Source organism: Gopherus evgoodei, chromosome 17 (assembly GCF_007399415.2).
Source record: "Gopherus evgoodei ecotype Sinaloan lineage chromosome 17, rGopEvg1_v1.p, whole genome shotgun sequence".
Taxonomy (NCBI): Eukaryota; Metazoa; Chordata; order Testudines; family Testudinidae; genus Gopherus; species Gopherus evgoodei.
The window spans coordinates 10114176-10138514 of record NC_044338.1 but is presented as its reverse complement, the minus strand read 5'-3'; the positions used below and the strand labels follow the sequence as shown (position 1 = coordinate 10138514).

The 24339-nt window shown below is 45.0% G+C and overlaps 1 protein-coding gene across 1 annotated transcript in view; it reads left to right on the top strand.

Moving 5' to 3' along the window:
• The window catches only part of MNT (MAX network transcriptional repressor), a 67789-nt gene extending 47767 nt beyond the window's left edge, over positions 1 to 20022 (top strand). The window contains exons 5-6 of the mRNA XM_030536786.1: positions 15861 to 16053; positions 18559 to 20022. Of these exons, the coding sequence (XP_030392646.1) occupies positions 15861 to 16053; positions 18559 to 19274 (909 nt within the window). The 3' untranslated portion in view covers positions 19275 to 20022. The remainder of the gene's footprint in view (positions 1 to 15860; positions 16054 to 18558) is intronic.
• Positions 20023 to 24339: the final 4317 nt, after the last annotated feature.

Here is a 24339-nt window from a genome sequence, read left to right as displayed (position 1 = left end):
GCCAAAACTGCATTTGATAGAGGTGTCACCCATATGGAGAGGAGTGAAACAGCTGATATGTGTTTGTTCCTCCCACCCCATAAACTTTGAGGACATTCGGGTTTCAGAACCTCATCGTTGGCATTTATCAGCGGGCTGAACCTAAACACTAGATACAGGAACCTAGGATTTGCCAGCCTGAATCAGACTCATGGTCCAGTATCAGCGCCAGTTGCTTCAGAGAAAAGTGTATGAAACCTGTAGCAGGTAGATGTAGAATAATCTATCCCCACATTGTTTCATCCTAACAGTCAGTAATAGAGATTAGCTTAAGTGTTGGAGCATGAGGTTTAATATCCCATCTAAAATGTTTGTTACGTGAACATCAGTTTGGCTGTGAGTTTTGCAGGATCCAGCTCTGACAGTGAGAAATGTTTAGCTGCTTTTTGCTTCTCCTCCCTTGGTGATTAAATCTGTTTCATTCAGAGGACCACGTTGGCTCTCAAAGGCAGGCTGGATCCTGGCTCATACAGGTACTGGGGCAGGGACTATCTTTTTGTTATGTATGTGCACAGCTCCTGGCACAACGGGGCTTTGAGTGCAAACACAATCTATCTAATAAAATGTTTCCCTTCCACCACCACTGCTCTCCTCTGCCCCCTGGAACCTCTAGTTTGGGAAGCACTCTGTATAGATAGATAGATCTTTTCCATCAAACTAAAAAGAATAGGAGTGATTGTGCCAAAAATGTCTTTAATCATCAGCGTGAGTCTCCTTACTGAAGTGGTCCTCCCGCCACTTGTAGAAAGGGCAGCACTGTTCCTGCAGCAGGGGAGTTGCTCACTTCCTGAAAACACGTGCTGGCTATATATGTGCAATCACACCCTAGAATATAGCAAACCTTTTTGGTTACCATCCCCATCCAGTGTGTTAAGGGAAAACTAGAAGACGAGGCCACTAACAAATGACAAATTCAGGTCTATGTGATCCATATGTAGACCTATGCCCCTTTTACCCATAGTCAGACTTCAGCTCACGGAGCCTTCTTGAAAGAATGTGAAAGGTAGCTGGCAGGTTGTCTATTTGTATGTAATACAGTAACCCTGATGGATACAGGGATTGGTGATAGAGCGAGCGGTAGGTTGGGGTGGTTGACCAGGCTCTGCTTTTGTTTTATTCCTTTGGCCATACATTTTGTTGGCCAGCAGTGGGTCCACTGAACTTTAAGTATACAAGTATACAGGTATACTGAACTTTAAGTATACAAGTGTCCCAATGGGACTACTCATCTAGCCTAGCATCCTGTGGTCCATCTAGCCTAGCATCCTGTCCATCTAGCCTAGCATCCTGTCTTCCGACAGGGGCCAATGCCAGGTGCTTCAGAGGCAACGAACAGAACAGGTAATCATCAAGCGATGCATCCCCTGCTGCCCATTTCCAGCTTATGTGAATTTTAGTACTTGTATAAAAAGCTGGCTTGACAGCCCAGGAAACTGAAGTCCCCGAATAGACAGTGGCAGCACAAGCTTACCCCATCAGCGTTTCTCAACCCTGTCCAGGAGGGGCGAGAGGAGCATTCAGTCTCTGGAGCTCAGTCAGTCCTTGATGTCTCTGCCCAGGCTGTCAACAAACAGGGGCACTTGGTGCTAGTTGTGGTGGTTTGTGTAATATAGACCCTTCTCCGCCAGGAGCAGGGACCATCATAGTCATTCTCCATAGGCCACCAAACAGCCATCAGGTGGCAGTCAAGTTCAGTGGCTCCCAAATGAAAACTGATCAGCTACCAGAGCTATAGATTTTTGCCTTTCTTTAGAAGTGATAGTATTTTAGCACCCAATCAAAAGCCGGTGGAAATGAATGTAAATCTTTGTCGCGCTTTGGCTCCGGCCTTTAATGAGCACATAATCTGCTTGGGGAGAACGTAGATGCCAGTCTTCACTGAGTCAGAACTGCCACTGAAACCAGCAAGGAATTTGCTGTGGTACAGATTGCTGGGTGTAGGTCTGTGTGGTTCATTTTAATTGTACGCACATACGTGTGTGTGTGTGTGTGTGTGTGTGTTTCCCTAAGCTTTTGAAATCTGCAGCAGCAAAGAGGTTACTTGGACAGTTCTTTTTCTTTGCATGATAATGATATTCTGGTGCAGAGACGCGTATTTTTCTTTCTGTAGCAGGAGGCTAAAGAAGCAGGAACTTTCACTGCTGCCACGGCAAGATTTCATCTGGTAAAAGCCAGCTGAATGAAACAGTTGCTATAGAAACCCTAGTTTGTGTTCCCTTGGAAACCAGCCGGGGGTTTCACACATGCAGAGTATTAAATACAACTCGTACCTCTGCTGCTGGGCCTGATCCTGCCAAGTGCTGAGCGCTGTACTGTGCAGTCCTGGGGACTTCATTGACTGTTGGGCCTGAGTCTGCTCCTGTTGACGTCAGTGAGAATTGTGCCAGTGACTTCAGTAATAGCAGTAGGCCCTTTGTGTGAGGACTAAGACATGATATTATAACCTTGGACTCAGATAATTAGTCTTTATTAACATGAGCAATCCCAGTTAGGTAAAGGCAGCAACTAGTGTGACCGAGGGCTTAGAGAACAAGCCCTTAGTTTTCATGCGCTTCTTACTCAGGGAAAATCCCACCGTATGGAGAAGTCCTGTAGAGACAGTGGTTCTCAACCAAGGGTCTGGGACCCCCTGAGGGGCAACGAGCAGGTTTCAGGGGGTCTGCCAAGCAGGGCCAGTGTTAGACTTGCTGGGGCCAGGGCAGAGAGCCGAAGCCTCACCACATAAGGCTGAAGGCTGGGCCCAGAGCCCCACCACCTGGGGCTGAAGCCAAAACCTGAGCAATGTAGCTTCATGGGGGCCCCTGTGGCAGGGGGCCGCAGGCAATTACCCTGGCTTTTATATGCAGAAAACCAGTTGTTGTGGCACAGGTGGGCCGTGGAGTTTTTATAGCAGTTGGGAGGGCCTCGGGAAGAAAAAGGTTGAGAACCCCTGCTACAGAATGTAGTAGGAGTGATTTGTATAGAACTGCACCAGGGTTCTGTAGAAACGATTCTAAACAGCTATAGAACTTAATAGAGAATTGAGCAAGATTCAGACAGAGATTAGCCATTTGTATGGATAACAAAAATATCCAGAGTTGTTATATTAATTCTGAGATAGTGCAAAAATATAAAAGCTCATGCTCTGAATCCCTAGAATTAGGTTTGTGGGGGACTTATTCCAGTGCTTCCTACAGGGCAGGTGGTTTTGCACCTTCACTTGAAGCATCTGGTTCTTGCCACTGTTGCCAGACTGGAATTGCTTCTAGTTCCTATGAGGATGAGATTTCTTTCTGTAGGCTTCTGGTTATTTTCAATCATCCTGTCAAATTCTACGGCAGGGATAGAAGTCTCTATTCAGTGCTGTGCAAAGAAACCTACAGAACTGATCATTTTCTGTTAAACTGTGTGGCAATTTGCCATGTAGGGTTGATTTCACTGGGGAGTTTCTTTGAGTAAAAACCAAATAAGAAAGTCACGTTTTGGTGTGGTGGCACAACTCTCATAGTAAGGACTGCAAAATTGGGCTCTGAATTACAAGTAATTTCACGATCACTCTGCTGATGAGGCATTCTGAATCGTCTGATGCCTAGTAATGTAGCATCACGGCCAAAACCTGCTCTGGGAAAAGCTCGTGATTGGAAGTGTGTTTTTAAATTGCTGATATAATGTATGTAAGGGAAGCGTTTTATTAACACCTTTTAAACTTCCTGGGTGCCAAGTGTTATTCTGGAGGTGAAACGCAGAGGAAGTATCTGGGCGTTATTTTCATCTAGACATAAGAAAGTTAATCACAGCTAGCTATAAAATGGAAATATTTGTAGAGTGACAAAAGGCTGTTGCTGTGGACTGACAACAGCAGTTTGTTTCTGGTGTTTTTATCAAATGGTGGCAGGTGAGATACACACAAGAACCCAGTAGCATAGCTAGAAGTGGAAATTTGGGTGGGACCCAACAGGCAATGACAGAATGAGCTAGCTCAGCTTCTCCCCCGATACTATGCCCGCTGCCTAGCCCTGGTGCCCCCAGACACAGGGCTTCACCGGCCGAGCTGGGCATGCACAGGGGGCAGCTCAGAAAATGGCAAGGCAGAGCAGCCGGAGCATAGCTTTCTGAAGGGCGAGTGCATAGCTCCATCCTGGATTTCAGGTGCCCAAATGATGCTCTGGATGCTAAGTGGGTGGGCCATGGCAATGTCCCCACAAGAACCATATTAGCAGCCTGAAACGCTGAAAAGGAACGTGAAGGGGTGATACGTTACGACTGGTGTTGCATTGTGTATTTGCTGCTGTGAATGTTGTGCTTTTTGATTTAATAATCCATAGTGGGGAAGGCTGCCCTGAACCTGTCTGTTGCACGGCAAGGAAGAAAATCTGATTCTTGTGGGAGGCGTGAAAACCCACACACGTTCGGGTCCTAATTTAGTGGACATCCATTTAAATAAAATATGAAAGGGTCTAATTTTCCTTGTGCGTCGTTTACAGCTGTGCACAGTGGCTGTAATGTGCTACCAAATCAGGATTCTCCGCTGAGACTGGCAGTTGCATTTACACCCTCTTTGCACAGGGGTAAATGATGGCACAACGCAGCAGAGAATAATCCCAAAGCATTAGGAGCCAGTTGTTCCAGCCCTTTGTCACACAGATCCAGCAAAACACTTAAGCACATGCTGAACTTTAAGTATACAAGTGTCCCAATGGGACTACTCATCTGCAAAGTTAAGCACGTGCTTAAATGCATTACGGTATCAGGGCCTGCGTGTGCATATCTCGTTCTGAATACAACCGTGCTCTCCAGAAAGCATGTTAATATCTTTTTACCTTGTGGGGGATGGAAAAAGCTGCTGCCCACAAAGGAATTCAGGCTCTTGCTGTCCTGTTCATGTGTGTCATTGCTCAGTTTCTGCTCTCTGTTAACTTCTCAGCAGCTTAGGGTTTAATTTAGCAGCTGTGGAGATTCTCAGTGAAATTGGCTCCACTGTTTCTCATCAGAGCCACCAGCCCACATGCAAAAATCCCCAAATGTCAAAAGGCATAGATGCTTTTTGGTAAACAACATGAAAATCCTGGAATCCGTGACTCCCACAGCAGCAGTGTTGGGGCCAGTGTCTGTTATCTCCATCAGTGCGGTACTGTGGCTGAGATTTTTATATGCACAAAAGTCAAGAAATTCAAAGTTATGGTTGTCATAGCAACTCCTTAACACTGTAGAGTAACAGTTGCCTTGGCAACCGGTCCTTTCAATTTCCTGACACGTTGGGGGAAAAAATTGCAGTCATAATTTTGCATGAACATAAGGACAGGGGTTTTCACATAAATTCTTTGCTTAGAAAACAGAAGCCTCCAGAGGTGGTGCATTTGTGGAGCCGGCTAAAATCAGATTGCACCCTGTGCTACTGTCAGGTTGTAGCTTCACATCTAGGCTCTCGCCACCCTGCTGAGCGTGCATATATATAAAACTGGTAACATGGGTGTCCGGGATAAAAATAACTCCCACCAAATTTACTGGTCCCATTAGGATCCTTCTTCTGAGTAGCATGATCCAATCTCAGCTTTCCTTTGAGGTATGGAACCTCTGAACCACAAATTTTGAATTGAACACGAGCTCTGAGAAGTGCCCGTTTGAATACAGTGATGCTAATGATCACCTCCAAACTAGAGTCACCCTCCCAAACAGCCAGTAAAATCTCAGTCTGCATGTCCTCCAAGTTAGCTCACACAATCGTGCGTCCATCTCTTAGAATGGCCAGAATAACAGTAGCCCTTGAGTCGCTGCGAACAGATGTTGCTGCATGATAGTATTGGTTGCCTGTGTAATAGTTTACACTTCCAGCATAAATTTATCCTCCCAACAGTCTCTGAGGTAGGGAAGTATCCATTTTTCAGGTAGAGAAACGGAGTAACAAACAATTTAAGTGATTTGCCCAAGGCCGAGAGAAGAAATCAGTGGCTGAACCAGGATTAAGTTTAGGACTTTTTGGCTGTGAATTAACATGCTTAACTCACTAGTCCCTGCTGCTTTCTCTGACAAACATAAATGCATTAAGTGGCATGGCTGGATAGCTGTCCAGGGTGCATCAAGAGTATGGAGCAGTCAGTTTAAAGCTCTGATAGTTGGCCTTAACTTGCTTACCCTGTTTGAATATACAGATCTCCAGGTATATATATCTGAAGTATTTCAGTGCATTAATTAGAATACATTAGTTGGACGTTCGATGCTGCATGTGTTCTGTGATGCAGGGTTTGAACACTTACAACTTTTCTCGGACGTGGGCAAGGTTTTCGTCCTCATCGTGGCCGAAGTGCGCTGCGACTTTGAAGTTAGTCTGAGCCTGAAAACCACATGTGGGCAATTGGATATCTGGTGAAGAATGCTTTGTTCTTTTATTTTTTCATGCTTCAATAGCTCAAAGCCAGTCAAATTAATTTAAGTGAAAATCTCAATCAGCTCTCTCCCAATATTCACCAGGAGAAATTCTAGCCAAAAGGATCTTTTTTGGGTGGAAAATGGTTAAACCTGAAAAAGCCAGACATTCTAAGTGCCTAAATATAGTGTCAGTGTTGCAATGGTGTAATACAAGCCTTTATTTTTTAACACAGACAAAGCGATCACTAACCTTGGACTCCTGCAGTACCATCACAATTGTCCTTGATCATGTATCATCTCTGTAAGCTCTTGTTCTGTCACTCTGGAGGAGGGGAGCGCTGCAGGTGAAAAATGAATCTCCTGATGATCTAGTGCAGTTGGGTTCTTTTTGAGCTTCGTGGTAGATGGAAAGAATTCTTGGGTAACTGAGATTAGTTGAGAGTTTGCTGTTTTAAAATGATCTATATTGGTGGTTCAATCTGCTCTGAGAGGTTTCTGTTTTAAAACACCAGAACTCCCTGTGTCCTAGTGATTAGTTTCCCACACTGCCATGCAAGCTACCTGCGTTTGATTTCCATTCATGGTTTCTGACTCTTTTCATGCATTCTGCCCTTATAGAGGAGTGACGGCCTCCGTGTTGCTCAGCAGCAAATGATTGGAGATATAAATGGGCTTCCTTTCCAGTCCCCCGCTGGAGGGATGGTGCAGGACAATAGGGAGGTGCTCAGAGGACACATCAAAGGAAAAATCAACTATATACCATCTGCCAGATCATCCCTTGCTCAGTAAAAGGGCCATGGGAAGATATCACTGTATGGTTCTTCTTGTGGAGAAGCTGGTTCTTCTTTCCAAGCTGTTTCTTGGGAGAATTAGCAGGAGTCTGGCTGTCTATAACATTTAATGGCTGATTTGTGGTTTTAAATCCCACCTCCACATATGCACACACACACTCCCCCCCACGTCCACCCCTCCACGTGCTCTCAAAATAAGACAATACTCTTTGATTTCAGAAAGCTTGAGAAACACACACACACACACCCCTTTTGTTTATGGGTCTTCTACTTCCCAGCTTCCTTTTAAATTGGAAGCCATCTGCCACGGGAGAAAGAGAGAGATGGAGGTGTGGTCTGAGCACAGGACTGGGAGACTGGACTCTGGAATTCTAATCTCAGCTCTGGCGTTGTCACTTAGCCTCTTTGCTTCAGTTTCCCCCATCTATAAAATGAGAATGATAATACTATGAACTACCTTATGAGAGCTTGGGGAGGATTCAACAGTTAATACTCGTAGAGTACTTGGGGGAGGCAGAGTACTGTGCTGAGTATTATTATTAGGTATGTTTGTGAGCTCACCCTCTGGGTTGTACAAAAGTTCCTTTGTTGCAGTGTTTCAGTATATTCACAAGCTGAAACCCACCATGTTTTGCTGAGGGGAGAGAAGAACTGCAGAAGGGAAGCAGTCTCCTATGAACACAGTCAGGCCAGACCATTATCTGGTGAGAGGGGATCAGATGAGACTGTGCAAAGTGCACGTCTCCACTTCAGGACAGGAAGCTCCTAATGGGACTATATCCTGATGGAAATGGCAAGGCATCCTGGAAGGAGGAAGTGTTCCTTTGTAAAGGACGTTGCTCTAAGCAAAGGATTTGACCATTCAGGCTCAGAGACTTGGGCCAAACACGAGCAACATGCATCTCTCCGTATCTTGGCAGACAATTTAATCGTCATCCTATTTAGGAGCCCCTGAAAACTCCCTCCCGGAGTCTTAGCTTTGTCTTCTCTTACAGTTTCCGTTCGGAGTGACAGGTAGAGAAAGTGGGTCAGTTGCAGTTAAAAACCTGCCACTGTCCCAGATACATGTGCAGCCGCTTTAACAAAATATCAGACCTAGAAAGAGGAGAATTCATGGTATTGGTATTAATTCCTTTATCAAAACGTCATTCCTTGTAAATTTTGCTCTGCATTATTGGTGGTCTGGTATTTCTTCCCCTGCCCAGTCTAGTGTTATTTTCTAAGTCTGTTGCAGATCCAGCAGACAAGATCAGGTGAAATGGGAGAATATAGATAATTGGATCCTATTTTTAAAAACATGCAATTGCTGTAGGGGATGACTATTGTTTGTTTTGCAGTAGTACCTGGAGGCTAGGTCCCGTTGTGAGAGGCACAATAATAAGAATTCTTCTTTTAGCAACCGTTGTGCTGGGGAACTGGGAGGGCTGTTGGAAGATGCTTTGCATGGCTGAGGGTGCATAGGTAAGAAGAGGCAGAAGAGATGGAGTTTGGATATCCCTGTGCCCTTCCAGGTGAATTATCTGGCAACCCCGTGTCTGACACTGGTGCGTGTTGAGAATGCTGAGCTATGGACAGGCAGATGCTTTGTCTAAAATGATCTCTGAATGATGCTAAAAGAATCAGGATGAAATTCACCTTTGACCTACTTAAGCCCTACGGTGTTGGAGATGCAAGCACAGCAAGACCTTTGCAATTGCTGCATCCTGCAAGCAGGACTCTGCATTGGCCCCAGTGCCTAGAACGGCCAGGGAATGCTCTTGAGTCAGCTTTTCACCCGAGGGGCCTTCGCTGCACACTAAAGCCGATTCCGTGCCCTTGGAGCAGAAACTCCTGGGGAAAGAGGGCGTCCGCAGCGACCACGCTTCCAGCTGGAGGTGAATCCATTGTGCTGTACAGGGATCAGCTCGTGCCCAGCAGTTTCATTTCCATCCCCAGCTCTGTCTCTGGTGAATGCAACTCCAGTGTCTGATTTAAAAAAAAAAAAAAAAAATCTGTAGCAATATGTGCGTAGGGGCTGGGTGATGCAAAGCTGGGTGGTTCGTGTTTGTAAAGGACAAGGAGAGCCTCGGATGGGTGAGACTAAAGCAGAGGGAAAGATCCTGCCCGTACTGATTGATGAATAAGAACACCTTGTGTGGCATTAGGCTCCACGGCTGCGGTGGCTGCGAAATGCATCTTGGCATGTGCAGCCTCTTAGGAGCTTGGGGTGTTAGAGAGAGCTCTCTGGCAGTGCTGCTTATCTCAGTGCGCTCGGAGAGCTTCCTCTTGGAGAGCCCCGCTGTGCATGTACGTGCCTGCACCAGTGTCAGAAGAGCTGTTTGCACAAGCCCTACAAGGAATGTGTAGCTACAGTGGGTGGCTGTTGTGAGCTGGCACCCGGTCAAGTCATTTCCCAGCAGAGGGAGGGGCTCAGGCTGCTGACATGTGGAGCTCTGCTTCCAAGGGGGGGGCAGAGGCGGTGGTGGATGGGAGGAGGAAGGGATGGAGCAATGCCATGCAGACAGTCTGTTTTCCAAGGGGCAGTCCCTGAGCCATGGAGGAGTGGATTACTAAGCAAGCATCAGCACGCGATCTCTGACCTCGGCAGCTAGGAGAGTGTCTAGTCCCTGTTGCTAGGGGGCTGCTTTCTTTTTGGTAATTAAATGTGTGTAGCTAATTAAACCCAAGTAGCTGCGCTGCCTCACCTGGCGTCGCACTCTTCTCTTGTCTGGATTCTTCTCTCGCTCGCAGGAAACAAAATCCGAGTCGGGATTCTGGTGACGTGCGAGATACGGGTTCAGAGGCTGCGGAATGATTTTTGAAAGCGACGTGGCTCTGCGTTCTCCTTTCACTCATCACGCCATGTGGAGAATCACGTGGGGATGTCTTTGGAGGGAGATTATTTGTGGAGAGCGGTAGCAGGTCTTGTGTGTGCACATCGGTTTATGAGGATTTTATTGGCAGGCTTTTTCCTTTTCATTTCTCCCTTGCTTACATTGCAAAGTGACAGCTCCTACTCAGCTCACATGGGGGCTGTTCCAGAGCAGGAATCTTTTTACGGCTGAGAATAGGAATATGTGTCTTCCCCCCGTCTCCTCCGCTGCTTTAGAAATCAGAACACAGCTACCTTGTATTGTGTTGCATAGTTTTGTAATGTACCCGCCACAGCCCAATGAGAAGCTGCAGAATAATGGGCTTTAGAAGAACCGTATGGATTTTAAGCCACTGCAGCCTTGTATGAATTTAAACTAGGTCTCCTAAGATTAGAGATCAGAGCTGGAATACAGTCAAGAGCTCTGACCCCTATATTCCCCATTTAGAGTATCCATAGAACAGCTGATTTGCCTGCATTTTGTTGTCCCAGTGCCTGCCACCGCTGCTATAAGATGTCAGTGATTTCCATTATATACCTCTGGGATTAGGGGGTATTCTAGTGTAATTTGCCTGTTTAAAAAAAAAATGAAAAAATTCTCCCCTTGGAGTAAAAATATTAATTTATAAAAGATTATTTATGCTGGACTAAATCCAGCTGTGGCATAAAGTGAGGGCAATCCGATTTAAATCCATCCCCTCGCTTATGCCGAAGGTGAATTTGGCCAATTAGTATAAATTAGTTGGGTTCAGTTTTCAGATAGTTGCTTTGTTTGCTTTAGAGGGAAGAAAAGAGACCAGTAATTTTTGTGGTTCACTAATATAGTTTTGACTCAGCTTTTCTGTAAGAAGGAAGCAGGAGCCACCCCAGTTCATTGTTTTTGTAGCTAACAAATTAAGAGCCTCATCTTAATCTAGAGTTAAGCAAGCACTGAGGGTTTCCCAAAGAAATCTGGAGTCAGTTGACTTTCAGGATTGTTAAAGTGTATGGGGTCATATCCTGTTGGGAGACACACTGGTAGAACTGGGGTCTCGGTGCCTGTATTCTGAAGATCATGGGGCTGATCCTGCATGAAGAAGATCAGTGGAAGTTTTGCCCTAGAGTTCAGTGAATTCTGGATGTGAGTAGGGAGAAACAGCCATGATGAGCTATGTGAAAATCTCTTTGGATAACATTTTCAAAAGCAGCTGTGTGACTTAGACTTCTAAATTTCTGTCCCTTTTGAAAATGGGATTTCTGCTCCTGGGGCCTTGAAAATGGGACTTGGACACTTTTGCAGATTTTAGTCATTACCCCTTTTTTGGGCTCATAACTGAAGCCCAGGAGGCTTAAGGCCTCTCCTTATTCACAGCCAGCACTGACATCGAATGCAGTTGTAATTAGACATCTAGAGCTGAAAGGGTCTGTACCCCATTAGGGTCTGTACCCCCTGTGCCTCACTGCTGGCTTAAGGCTTCAGCAAATGGAAACGTCTGTCAAGATCAGCTGTTGCTTCTTTCTTTCTTTCTTTCTTTCTTTCTTTCTTTCTTTCTTTCTTTCTTTCTTTCTAAATTGGTCACTATCTGATGCATTGACTTTACATGTATAGTGCACTGTAATAAAACTAGGTTCATAGTGATGCTTTGTTTGCTATGCCTTTGTGTACTGGGAAGACTGCATTGATACAGCATCTTTTTCCTTCTCTGGTGATCAATATATTGAAGGGTTCCACTGCTCTGTTAGTGGGTGCTTGCAGAAAAGGACAGCATATGTTTTCTTTCTTACTTGATTTCAGCATTTCCGTGTGATGCAAGCATTGCTGGCTTTTATCCATCCCTCCCCTGTTAGCAGCATTTTTCAAGCTGTGTTGCTCTTCAGAATGCCCATGTCACCCCCCGAATGGGAAACGCAATCTGCCATCCTGTTTGGAGATATTTTGAGAGATGAATGTTTTAGGGCCTGGCACAAGGCCAGAACAAGTGAGCTCGGCGGAGATATTGGGATGGGAAGAGTTTGCTTGCCCTTCCCAAGCCACAGAGCATCTAGGGAGCTGTTTCAGTATGACAACACTGTCCATGGCCCTTTTCCAGATTTTGGACAGCAGATCACTGTGTAATTACAGATTCACTGGCCACATCCCTTCAGTGGCCAAACCACAGGTCGCAGGCCGCCTCCTGCACAGCGGTGCAAAGAGAGTTGTGCCCATTCCACCTCCTTTGCACCCTTTCCGGAGCCCTGCTTCTTAATTTGATCAGGAATCTCGGAGAGGTGAACTGAGACTACAGTCAGGAACGGAGAGTAACTCCAATTGCGCTGAAGGCAGATTACAGCACAGAAGCAGCAAGGGACGCCCTCAGACTGGGATAGAGGAGGGGAGTGGAAGGAGTATTCAGGCTTATGCTGCTGCTTTGGCTGAACGCCACTGCTAGGGCTCTGAACTGCCTTCTTTGCTGCTTCATCAGCTTATGTTTCCTACATTTTGTATGTGCTCTGCATCCGTGATTCATTTGTCGATGTCCTTAAGAGAGCCTCTTTCCATGTCAGTGTTTGCCACGCACGTACAGTCAGAGTGTTCTGGCAGGGAGCTTAGGAAGTCAGCGGGGTGGAAGCACAGTGCTGGGAAGGATCTGACTTTCACATTCCACAGGAATCAGATTCATTTCTTGGGTCTTCATTTCTGAGTTTTGTTCAGGGGGTGGGGGTGGGAGTGGGAGTGGCGGAATGTAGAGTGAAGTGTCTGGTTTGTTTGAAAGAAAAACGCTTAACGAACTTAGACGCGTTCAAGAGTCCGGGTTATATTTGCATAGAGCTAAAGTGGTTTTATGGGAGAAAACATGTATATGATTATTTTTCTTCTTGTTTTCATTTATAATCATTCCTCCTCCTCCTCCCTTCCTTGCCACAGGCTATGGGTCCTCACAGATGAAATCTGAGATTTAGATAATGGAGAATGCAAACTACTTGGAGTTTTCATCAGTAATTGTGTCTTGAATTCTAATGGGTCCCAAACTGTGCACATGCAGAATTCACTTAAATGCAGCCATGTCTGGGAGACAGAGCTGCACTCAGATGGGTAAAGAAGCCACAGAGCACTTCGGGGAGGGGAAGATGTGCATGCGGGGCAAACCCTTTCTCTTATGAAACGTGGAGTGGGATCTTTACTATTCATTGAGACCAGATGTGATCTTGATTTTCTTTTAAGGTCTCATCTGAAAGACCATGTATGGGGTATGCTCCATGAAATATGAAATATCTGCCTTGGAAGGATTGAGTTTATCCTGCTTTGATTTGGATCTGTCATTTTTGAGAGTCTAATTATCTGAAAACTCAGAGCAGAATGTCCTTGAAGCAAAGACCTTCCATATGAGACCGCTGCCCGGACAGGTCGAAGTGTCTGACTGATCCATATATTCCAGTGTCTCTTCTATAATCTCCTCTGTCACCTTGCTGCTGTCATCTCTTCTGTTGATCCATCCAAAGCGGAATATGGACCAGAGAAAGATGGAGTTCCAGCGGGTGTGACTTACACAGCAGAATCTATTTACTTGACAAATCCATGCTCTGGCTGTAAATCATTTCACTGTAGAATGCTTAGGACCTGATCCTGAGAGGCGCTGAGCACTCAGAGCTCCCACTGGAGTTAAAGGGAGTTGTAGGTGCTCAGCACTTCTCTGGATCAGGCCATTAGAGAGCCCATTTTCCTACCATTAAAGAGGGATGAGTTTCAGGAAGCCTGCTCTGTTTCCTAGTTGATTTGGATCACTTGCTACCACAATCGGCACAGCATTGCAGAGTTTGCCAGGTGGATTAGGGAATGTTTTCACATTGCTCTGAAGCATTCAGCAGGACCCATTGACAGAGACATGGTGCCGACCTTGGCAGACTATAAGTTCACTCTAATGTGGCAAATCTTACATTTCGAAGAGCATGGCTTCATGAGCTTTGCAGCCAACTGTTACCGTTTGTCAAGGAGGGGAGGAAGCAGTATCGAGAAGTTTCTTGCACAATAAGTTGTTGTGTTGTGTGCTTCCCCTGATTACGTCTCCTGGCCCAGTGCCACCTGTTCTAGATTGCAGTTAACGCGATTCTCACAAGTTTTGGTTGACAAAAACAGTAAGTTTTGTGATCTAAACTGTATACAGAAACAAAAGCATCAGCAAGCAAATGGCAGGTGTGATTATTATAATGTAGGCCACAATTTGCCTTGGCTGCTACAACATAGATTATGCTACTCTGTTACTTGGTGCTGTGGTCCTACAGTAAGGGACCGATCTTGCAAAGTCATGGTCAATGCATCTCATGACCGTGACTTACCTTTTCAGCAGGACATTGCACTTTGAGGTGAGAACAGTGGTCACTGTGTTTTTCGGTAACAAATTAAGCAGTCCCTTTCTGAGTATGTAAAGGCTAAACAGATCACAGCTCCGTATAGATTTCAAGTTCTGGGTCAAGATTTTCAACAGTGGTTGTTGGGTTTTTTGTGTGTGTGTTTTTGGTGCCCAACATCAGACAGCTTAAAGGGGTCTGATTTTTAGAGGGGGAAGCTCAGTGTTTTCTGAGAATCAGGCCCCTTGAAGGCATCTTAGATTGGGCACCCAAAAACTGAAGGACATGAAATCACTAGTCACTTTTGAAGATTTCAATGATAATAAGGTGCACTGCAGAAATACATTCTGCATAAACCGAAGCAGAAAGAAAGTCAGTGGAAGGATATCTCTCTCTTCCTTCCCTCACTTTTTTACGTAAAATCCTCTTGTTGGGGTATTTTTGTTTGTTTGTTGTTCTTGGATTTTTTGGCCTGACTGGTTGATAAGCTTGGTTGTTATAAGTCTTATGGGGGTGTTTTGGTTTGGTTTTTATGGAGGGGGAATGTTGGTAGCTGGGGATGTTAATGTTGGGGCATCGTCCTTGCTGTGGTGGAAAAGCTTTTTCGAAGAGGAAGGTGTTGCAGCTTTTTCTAAAGACGTTTCGACTCTGAAGTCTCCTGTGTCCTTTGGAAGTTCGTTCCATGGCTGGCTCCCTTCAATCGAGAATGCTTTGCCCCCGTGTCTCAGACACTGCGTCAGGGGTTTTGTGATCTGCATTGTCCCAGAGAGCCACAACTGCCTTGACAGTTCAGAGATCAAAATGAGGCCTTTAATGTAGCTGGGGCTTATTCCTAGCCAGTATTTTGTAATTTGAGGGGAGGTAGGCCACAGTTGCCACTGTTTATTTTAATGTAAGGCTATTAAGACTTTCCAAAGGAGAAATGATTATTGGCACTATTAAACCACACACACCCCTTATTTACGCAGACCAGTGGCTATTCTGGGCTAAATTCAGACCTAATGCAAGCAGGTGCAGTTCTATTGATGTCTGTGGAGTTGCTTAGAGTTGCTTATATCCTTAGAGTTTACTTATACCTGATTGGATTTTGGCCCATGAATCACTTCATTTGTGGTGCTGTGCTCAGACACTGGGATCAGTACTATTCCTATTGTAGGGGAGATTCCATAGGATTGACCAAGTAGAGCATTCTGTTTTTTATGGTTGTCTCCAGCCCTCTCCTTTACTGTGAGGGTTTAGAAGGTGTAGCCTTGACTGGAAACGAGTGATAAAGTGAAGACAACTGACAGAAACTAGGAATGAGTGACAGGGGATGGATCACTGGATGATTACCTGTTCTGTTCATTCCTCCTGGAGCACCTGGCATTGGCCACTGTCGGCAGACAGGACACTGGGCTGGATGGACCTTTGGTCTGACCCACTATGTTTGTTCTTATGTTCTAATGGCAAAGGCAATGGGCATGTCCTGTTTACAGTGGGTCACATTTTTATTTGTATTTCTTCCATTGCTTTCTTCATCCTGTCCTTAGACTTTAAAGAGAAAGGAGAAGGAATATGAACATGAGATGGAGCGGCTGGCAAGGGAGAAGATTGCTACCCAGCAGCGACTGGCCGAACTGAAGAATGAGTTGAGCCAGTGGATGGACATCCTGGAAATTGACAGGATTATTCGACAGACAGTTCAGCCAGAGGATGACCAAGCATCTACCTCGACTGCATCAGGTACCGTTAGCTTCTCTGTTATTGCTGTGGTATTGACTGGTGCTAGTTTGACCTTGAAACCATGTGAAGCAACCTGAGTTTCCTCTCAGTTTCATCCCAGATCTATGAATGTGGTGCTAAATGATGGAATCTCCTTTCAGGGTCATTAAGACTTTTGACTAAACCAGCCCATGTTTTGGTTTTGGAACAGAACGCGGAAGTGGACAAGTTTCAGCTGGTGAAAAGCTCCATTTTAGCCTGGTCCACGCTAGCTGAAATATCTTCCCAGCACAGTTTAACACTGTCATCCAAATGGCTTTCACAGGCAGGTAGTTGCATCCACGCTGCCTTTCTAAGGACCATTGTTGCATCCGACCATGTGAACAATGTTTTTGAAATGTTGCTGGAGGATTCAGATATGCGACATACTTACGTATTACAGAATAGTATGTGTTTGCAAACCCTGCTATCCATTTTTAAATTGTGCTGCGTGCACTAGGTACTTCAGGCCTCTCCTGAAGATGGAACTGAATGGGATTTTTTCATGCCCTTTGACAGGTGGGTAATCATCAAAAGTTGAGCTGTAATAATACATCCAATCCTGAAATCAGGCTTCAGGCAGAGTGCCCTGGTGATACGAACACAGAATTGGGAACCAGGTGACCTGAGTTCTAATCACACCAATTTGGCCCAGTTTTTTGTCCTCCATTTTTGCGTTCCCAGGTTCACAGCCCAGTGCCTGGTTATCAGAGTGCAGAGCACTAGAAGCTCTTGCCAACTTCCCCTGGAACTGTGGGTGCTTGGCACTTCTGGAAATCAGGCACAAAGTTTCTTGGGTTCGGCATCCAAAGTCAGAGAGCACTTTTGTAAAAGTTGTCCTTAGCCCCTCACCTGGGGGGAGGTCATTCTTATCCACCTCCATAAAGCACAGGGATGGTCTCACAGGAGAGGTTCTATGTACATACAAAGTGTTATTATTTGCAAGTGCTGTTTTCCCCAGTAAAATCTGCGTGTTGGACCTCCTACATTGTAAGACTCAGCTCCCCACATTCAAAACCCAGTTGTACTCTAATGCCCGCGCGCATTCCTGTCTGTCAGAACTGAGCGAATATAAAGCAACAGGTGTATTTGCATTGAAATCTCAAGGTTTTTTCTGCCATGTAGACAGGAGCCTTTAGAAGGGTGCTGAATGGAGGAGGAAGTCACCAGTGCATTTGAACAGTTTAATGAGCCTTAATATTGAAAAGGACCCATGATGAAAAGTAAACGGTTGTTAATGGACGTAAAACCTTTTCACACACATCTGCCTTGTAACAAGTTTATCAGTAAGATAGGAGGGGCCATGCTTTTGGCTTGACTTGTGATCTGCCATATGAAGAATAGACCATTCAAGGACATGCTTTGGCTGAGGTTAGCACTTTGTAACCATTTGTATCAATTCCTTCAAACAGCAGTGGAATCTGCCTGTGAAACTGCAGGCCGTCGATACAGCAGCAGCTGGAAAGGGAAAACCTGAGTTCAGCAGTTCTGTCCAGGTTCTTGTACTATGCCCATCACCATGGTGTCTGAGCACCAACGGACTCAGAATTTAGGCTGATGCAAATGTGGAATGATGTCAGCACTCTCTTGAGCTGCCATCTGCAGGGAAGGATCTCTTAAAGGGTTGGGAAGAGGGAAAGGTCTTCCCTAGTTCTCCCAAGCCACCGCATCTTTGAAGAGATGTAATTGCCACTGCATTGCTGGCTTTAGAATGAGCAATGCAAAGTACCATGCTCAAGGTCCTGGTCTCGCTGGGGTCCCCACAGTCCTGCACTGACTCAGCAGTTCACTGGCTGGACCAGTCTCCTTTTTCTGTAGCCAGAGGGTAGGGAAACTAGCTGCCATATTTCCCCATCTCAGTTTCCTTCCTATCCGAGGGCAGAAAGAGAGGTGCAAACAGATGAAATGACTTGGCGGAAAGTAAAAAGAAGAGTCCCAATTAGCAAGGTCTCTCTACGACAAGAAAACTCCCCAAGTTAGGATTTGGCCTAGTCCCGTAGCCCTTGGATGGGCAGACCTCCATCTGTTTCCCATGCAGTCTTTTTTTATAACCTCCCCTGAGCACCTGTGAAGCTGAGACGGAATTCACCCCTTGTAAAGAGAGGACTAAGTACTGTCCCTGCTGCCATCACAGGAGGCAACTCACTGTCTGATTTCTCTCCCCCTGCCTGGCATCTTCAGCGCACCACTCCCAATTGGAGTGTCTCACTTTCTAAGGCTGGCTTTGCCCTGCTGAGAGAATCCCCCTCTTGGCAATCTACTGGGAGTGGGAGTGGGGAGAGGTTGGCTGCAAGGATTGGCCAAGCCTATGTTCAAAGGAAGATGTTGAACCTGAGTGTGGTTGGGCTACCTTCATGCTTTAGAGTGATAACTCCGTCCTACACTTATAATCAGTTCCTCCCTTCGTGCCCTGGAGATGAGGCTGGATAGTCAGGCTCATCCTCTGCTGTTCTGTTTACCCCCGTTTCTTCCTTTCATTTTTTCCAGAGGGCGAAGACAACATTGACGAAGACATGGAAGACGACAGGCCCGTGAACTCATTACCAAAACTAATCCAGCGCCAGCACCCTGAGCTACTGAAAGTTGTCCCTCCGAATGCTGCTTCCCACCACCCGGCAGTCTTGCCTCAGCACCTGCCTCTGCATCAGAAACAAACCCCACCCCACGCACCGCCGCCCCTCCAGACCCAGGCACTGGTCCAGCCGCAGGCGATCGTCCCCGCACAGACTCACATCGTGGCGGCTTCGACGGTGCAATCGACTGTTATCGCCCACACCGCCACCACCCACGCGTCGGTCATCCAGACTGTCAACCACGTGATTCAGGGTCCGCAGACCAAGCACATCGCTCACATAGCACCTTCCACGTCCAGCCCCGTGCAACTCACCACTGCTGCTCAGCCTATCGGCCACATCACTGTGCACCCGGCAACCATAAATCACATGACCCACCTCGGCCAGCAGTTACCCATTTATCCTCAGCCTGTGGCCGTCAGCCAACCGGTTGTGAGCCACATCGCTCACACGATTTCTCACCAGCAAGTGAATGGAACCACAAACCTAGGCCAGCAAGCAGTGATGACCAAACCTGCTGTAGGAACCCAAGTTGTCCACCATCAACAGTTAGTTGGGCAAACAGTGCTCAACCCGGTAACTATGGTCACCATGCCATCATTCCCTGTGAGCACGCTGAAACTGGCCTAGTGTGGAAGCTCGCTGGCAAAGTCTTTGGCAGGCCACCTTTCCTGAAACTCCATACATTCCAACCATGTCCGATTCCAAGGGAGAAAAGTGCAGGAACTCTGTGAACAGGAGAAGAGTTGGGACTGCCAAGTCCATCCTTAATCTTTTAGTAACCAACCTGGAAGTGGTAATGAGAAACGGGGGCTTCTCTGCACTTGAATTTCGCTAATCAGAGAAAACTTTAATGAAAGTTGTTCATAGTGATTTTTTTTCCTTTTACGTGTAATCAGTGAAATATGAATATGATGTTCTTAAGACTTTAATTTTTCCCTTTCATGTGTTGCTTCTTTGTAGAATAAAAAAGGCTGATCTCTTTATTGAGACATTGCGTAGAATGGGAAAAAAATCATAGAAGTCTATATTTATATGTATATGTATCTGCCCAAAGCTACATATATATAAATAAATATAACAGTGGAGAAGGCCTTTGACAAGGTTGATTGTTTTCAGGGTTATTAGACAACTTAAATGTTAATTTTTGGAGGAAGAAAGCAGAGTGTCCTCTTTTAAAAAAAGAAACTCTAAAGACAGATGGTTTAGTGGACCAGGGTACAAATATTTGATGACAAATTTAAAAAAAAAATGTTAAAGGTATTTCCCTTCAGTATATTACATTTCAGTAACCATCTGAAATCACTGTGACTTGTTATGGCATTTAAAGGAAATTCTCTGTCCTGTTTAATAAAAGGAAAACGAATACACAACCGGACTTCATTTGTTGGAATTTCATAAATGACTCCATTTTTACAGCTTTGTCAAAAGAAAATGTCATCTTTGTTGTTTTCATGGTTTAAAAATATGCTTTGTGTTGGGGTTGGGTTTTTTTTTCTAATGCAATAATTGATTTCACAGAACTCTCTGTGCACGGCTCTATCTATTTCAAGATTCCTCACCCCAGTCCCATTCCCTAAAATGATTTTGACAGACGCGGTTGTTTAGAACTAGTGGCTTTGCAATATCTTTCACCAGTTGGGTGGAATGGAACCTGGGACGAGAAAGCCGCCAAAAATGAGGTTGGTTTATGGTGGTTTTTTGCCTGAACGTGACCACGTTTTAGTGCAGGATAATGAACGGATTAGAAAATGGATAAATATGCATGGGAAATGCTCCAAGGGGCAAGAGCTTTTAAAAAAATCAAATGAAATGGAATTTAATTTTGTCTAGCTAACAGTATATTCCAATAAATCAGTATATAGAACCTGACAGTGTGTCTTACAAAACACAGTGAAATCTGACTAGAAAGCAACCCCCTTCTTATCTGAAGTGACTACTTTAAAGCATCCCAAGGTTTTTGGTACAATTTTGTTCCATCTTTCGTGGTGGTGGAACAAGATCCCACTGAAGTCAGTGGCAAAATTCCTGTTGACTTCAGTGAGACACAGATTTTCTACAGGTACTTGCCATTCTCTTCAGTGATTGCTTAAGACGTGTTTAATTATCCGTTGTTTGAATCTTCTGTTCCTTGTCCCACTTCCCATGCCGTACTATTGCTAATGTTCTCCTTTTTCTTCTTTTTTGAGCTGTAATCCTGATGCAGGCAAAACTCCCACTGCAGTGAGGGGAAGTTTTGCACATGTCAGGACCAGGGGATGGTGGTCCTTATGCAAACATCTGTCCTTTCGTATCATGTTACTGTCTGGAAATGGCTAGCAGTGAGAGTAAAGGTACAATTAACTCAGCCTCCTTTGGAAGTGACACCAACCCAGATTAGCATGTCAGGTGTGTGTTGACTAGTCAAGTGATCGGGTACCTTCACCACCCTAGCCACTTTAGTGTGCAAATTTGTTTCTAAATTGAGATCTTCCCTAGGGAATGGATCCTTTTGACTGTATTTGTCCAAAACTCCCATTCACTTCAATGGGATTTTCACCAGATTAAGTACTGTAGGATTTGACTCTCTGGCATTATCAGAGTCAGATAGTTACTATAGGGTTGTTTAAATTTAATTTGAAAATCTACCCCTGCCCCACACTACAGTTGGAACTGTTAGAAGGAGTGGTTGCTGCTAGCAGAGATCTAACACAGTTTCCCTTGCCCGTGTAGACAAGGATATTTCTCCTAAGAATTGTAATAGGCCCGTGTTTATAAAACCTTGCATGAAGTGAGAAGCACAGTTGTCAGGGGAAATAATCCCTGTTCACAAGCCTGTGTTGCTAGCACGCTGTCAGTTACAGAGCAGTCAGATCTTAAAGTGAATTAGGCCCTATCCCCAAACCACCTTTTATACAAATTGATTCCTAGTCACTACTAATGTCCTGTTAACATTGTGGAGGTAACAGAATTGCTACAGGGTTACGTGCTCCTTTGTACATTCAGATGCTTTCTCAGTAAGGTTGTATTTCTTGTGTAAGTTGGACCTCAGTGGAAATCTAGAGTTAGCCAGCAGGACAGTGACTTTTCATCAGAGAGCCTCGAAAGCATGGAATGTGTGTGGCAGGGTTGCCTGCCTGTTCAGGAATAACTGTGTGGCTTTGTCTCTTGAACCTATTGAGAGGGAAAGGGGGAATAGAGCTCCCACCTGCCCTTTGCACAGGTCCAATTGGTGGAGCTCTAAAGGAAAGCAAAGGCAAAACAAGGAAGTCCCAGTTCTTGCCGACGAAGGCTACGTTTCTCAAAAGACTCCGATCCAGGGGCTAGAGCTCATCTGCATGTGGTTACTGCGATGACACATACAAATTGCCAGCTAGGACAAAGGTGGCTAGTGAGTCCTTTGAGCAGGGTTGAGGGCACCCAGGACCCCACAGGATTATACCCACAATTATCCATATTTGCAGGAAATTACAGTAATTGCATGTGCAACTTTGGGTGCTCTTGCACACATTTTTTTACATGTGGATCTGCTTTCTCTGTGTTGGAAAATATGGCCCAGGAGGGGTGCCTGAGAGCCTTTCTTAATACACCCTGGATAGCTAACAGTGAAATAGACAGAGTTCTTCCTAAAAACACCGACCCTCCAACACAAAGTTTTCTCTAGTGAAAAGTGTTTGAGGAGAAAAGGAAGTGCTGCTTTCATTTTACTCAGGGGAGTCCATTTTCTTGTGGGTTCTTTAATGGCTTTTATTGCGTGGGCGTCACCTTGCTGGCCTTCGAATCATCTCCTCTTCCTGTCTGTAGATTAAATGTGGTGGTGACCGTAGGTGTGATGATGGGTAACACCCCCGTTTCACTTCCTGTCATTTAGTTCTGCCGGACGTCCCCTTCAGTGATGTTAACTAGCCCCATTACAAGTAAGGCTCCTCCCATCTGGCCAGCCCCAAGCCAGTCAACTAGTCTGGGGCTGTTTCTACGTTAGCACTTTGTCGGCAAAACTTTTGTTGGTCAAGGGTGTGAAAAAAACACCCCAGCTGACATAAGTTTCACTGACAAAAGCGCTGGTGTGGACAGTGGGTACAACTGTGCTGTTGTAAGATCTGTAGTGTAGACCTAACCTGGACATCCTGGACCAACCCTGTAGTCATTCATGTTCTCCATGACAGTCCGAAATATCTTCTTTGTTGATTTTCTTTCTATTCTAGGGTAGGAATTCCAACCCCGACTCCTCTGCCATCAACTCTGCCATTCTCATTGAAAAACTTCAGAGTTACTCAAATGCTTCTTAGAAATCAAGTTCAGTACTGTATCACAAGGGGCACTTTAGAAATGTCTCTCCTCCTCTGAGATGTGTGTTTTCCCTATGGAGAAAGCTATATATAAATAAATATATATCTATATATCTATATCTGTACACTTTGGGCATCAGAAGATCAATATGTCCCAAAATAAACAAATAAATGTGAAGTTTACAAGAAATCTCTTCTGTTGAATAATATTAGTTACTGGTAATCCTACCACAGAGAAGGCAGTAAAAATGGGTTTCCTGGGCAGACAGCTGCTGTCATTTAAGTCCTGATTCAAAGCCCATGGAAGTCAAGGGAAAGATTTTCATTAACTTCAGAGGTCTTTGGACCAAGTCCTTGAACTGCAGTGTTTCCTGACACAGTCTTTATACAAGTCCTGGAGCATGTATAACATTATGTGCCGTGTGGGATGCACTCCAAGATAGGATACTGAGAACAAGCAATCAGAGGGTCAGTCCGTTTCAGTCTCTTGTTTCAAGCTAATTTCTAAAACTAACCTGCTGTATCAGTTACATCTCAATGCCATCAGGCAGGAATAAAAACAAACTAGCTTTAAAAAAATCACATGCTAAAAAAAACAACAAAAACACCTTGCTGCTGACACATTAAATATGGGGTATGATCCTCACCTCACATAGATATAAATCCAGAGGGAGCTCAACCAGTCTGAGATTAGAATCTGGTCCCATTTTCCAATCTTGTTCGCCTTGTGTAATCCCTTATACTTGTGCCAAGTGGGTGTAAAATGTTCCCATTCTGGTTTGGGAGTGGTCTGCACCAACTCAGCATTAACATTGCGCAGGGCTGAATGATGACACACCGAGCAAAACGGAGAATCAGGCCCACCGGTGCCTGATTCATGATAGCAAAAAACAACACACACACACACACACACACACACACACACACACAGAGTACAGGTCTGTCTCATCTTATGCTGGGGTTACGTTCCGCAGTCAGCGCGTAAAGCGAAAATCGCATATACTCAAAATGACATTGAGTGTAATGGGGGGCGGAATCGCCTGCACTACAGAAACAGTATTTAAATTTGTTATTTTTCTCTTTTTTTGTTTTGTTTTTGCTGACCATGCAAAGCTGAAATCGCGCATGTTAAATGCGCCTAAGAAGTGACAGACCTGTACCCTGTTTTTAAAGGCATTGCTGTTGTCCAAGCTGGTGTTTGCCAGGCCTTGATTTCTCCCTTTTGTAACCTACAAATTGCTGGGGCTTTTAAAAACAGATCAAAGCTGCACCTGTAGCTTTAAAATAATTAATAATAATAATAATAATAATTGTTACCTGATGTCAAACTAAAAAAAAAAAATGATAGCAGGAGACTGGCTGGAATTTCTAAAGGCTAAGTCACATAGAAGCAGAAGTTCTAATGACTTTAAATAGGACTTCTGCTC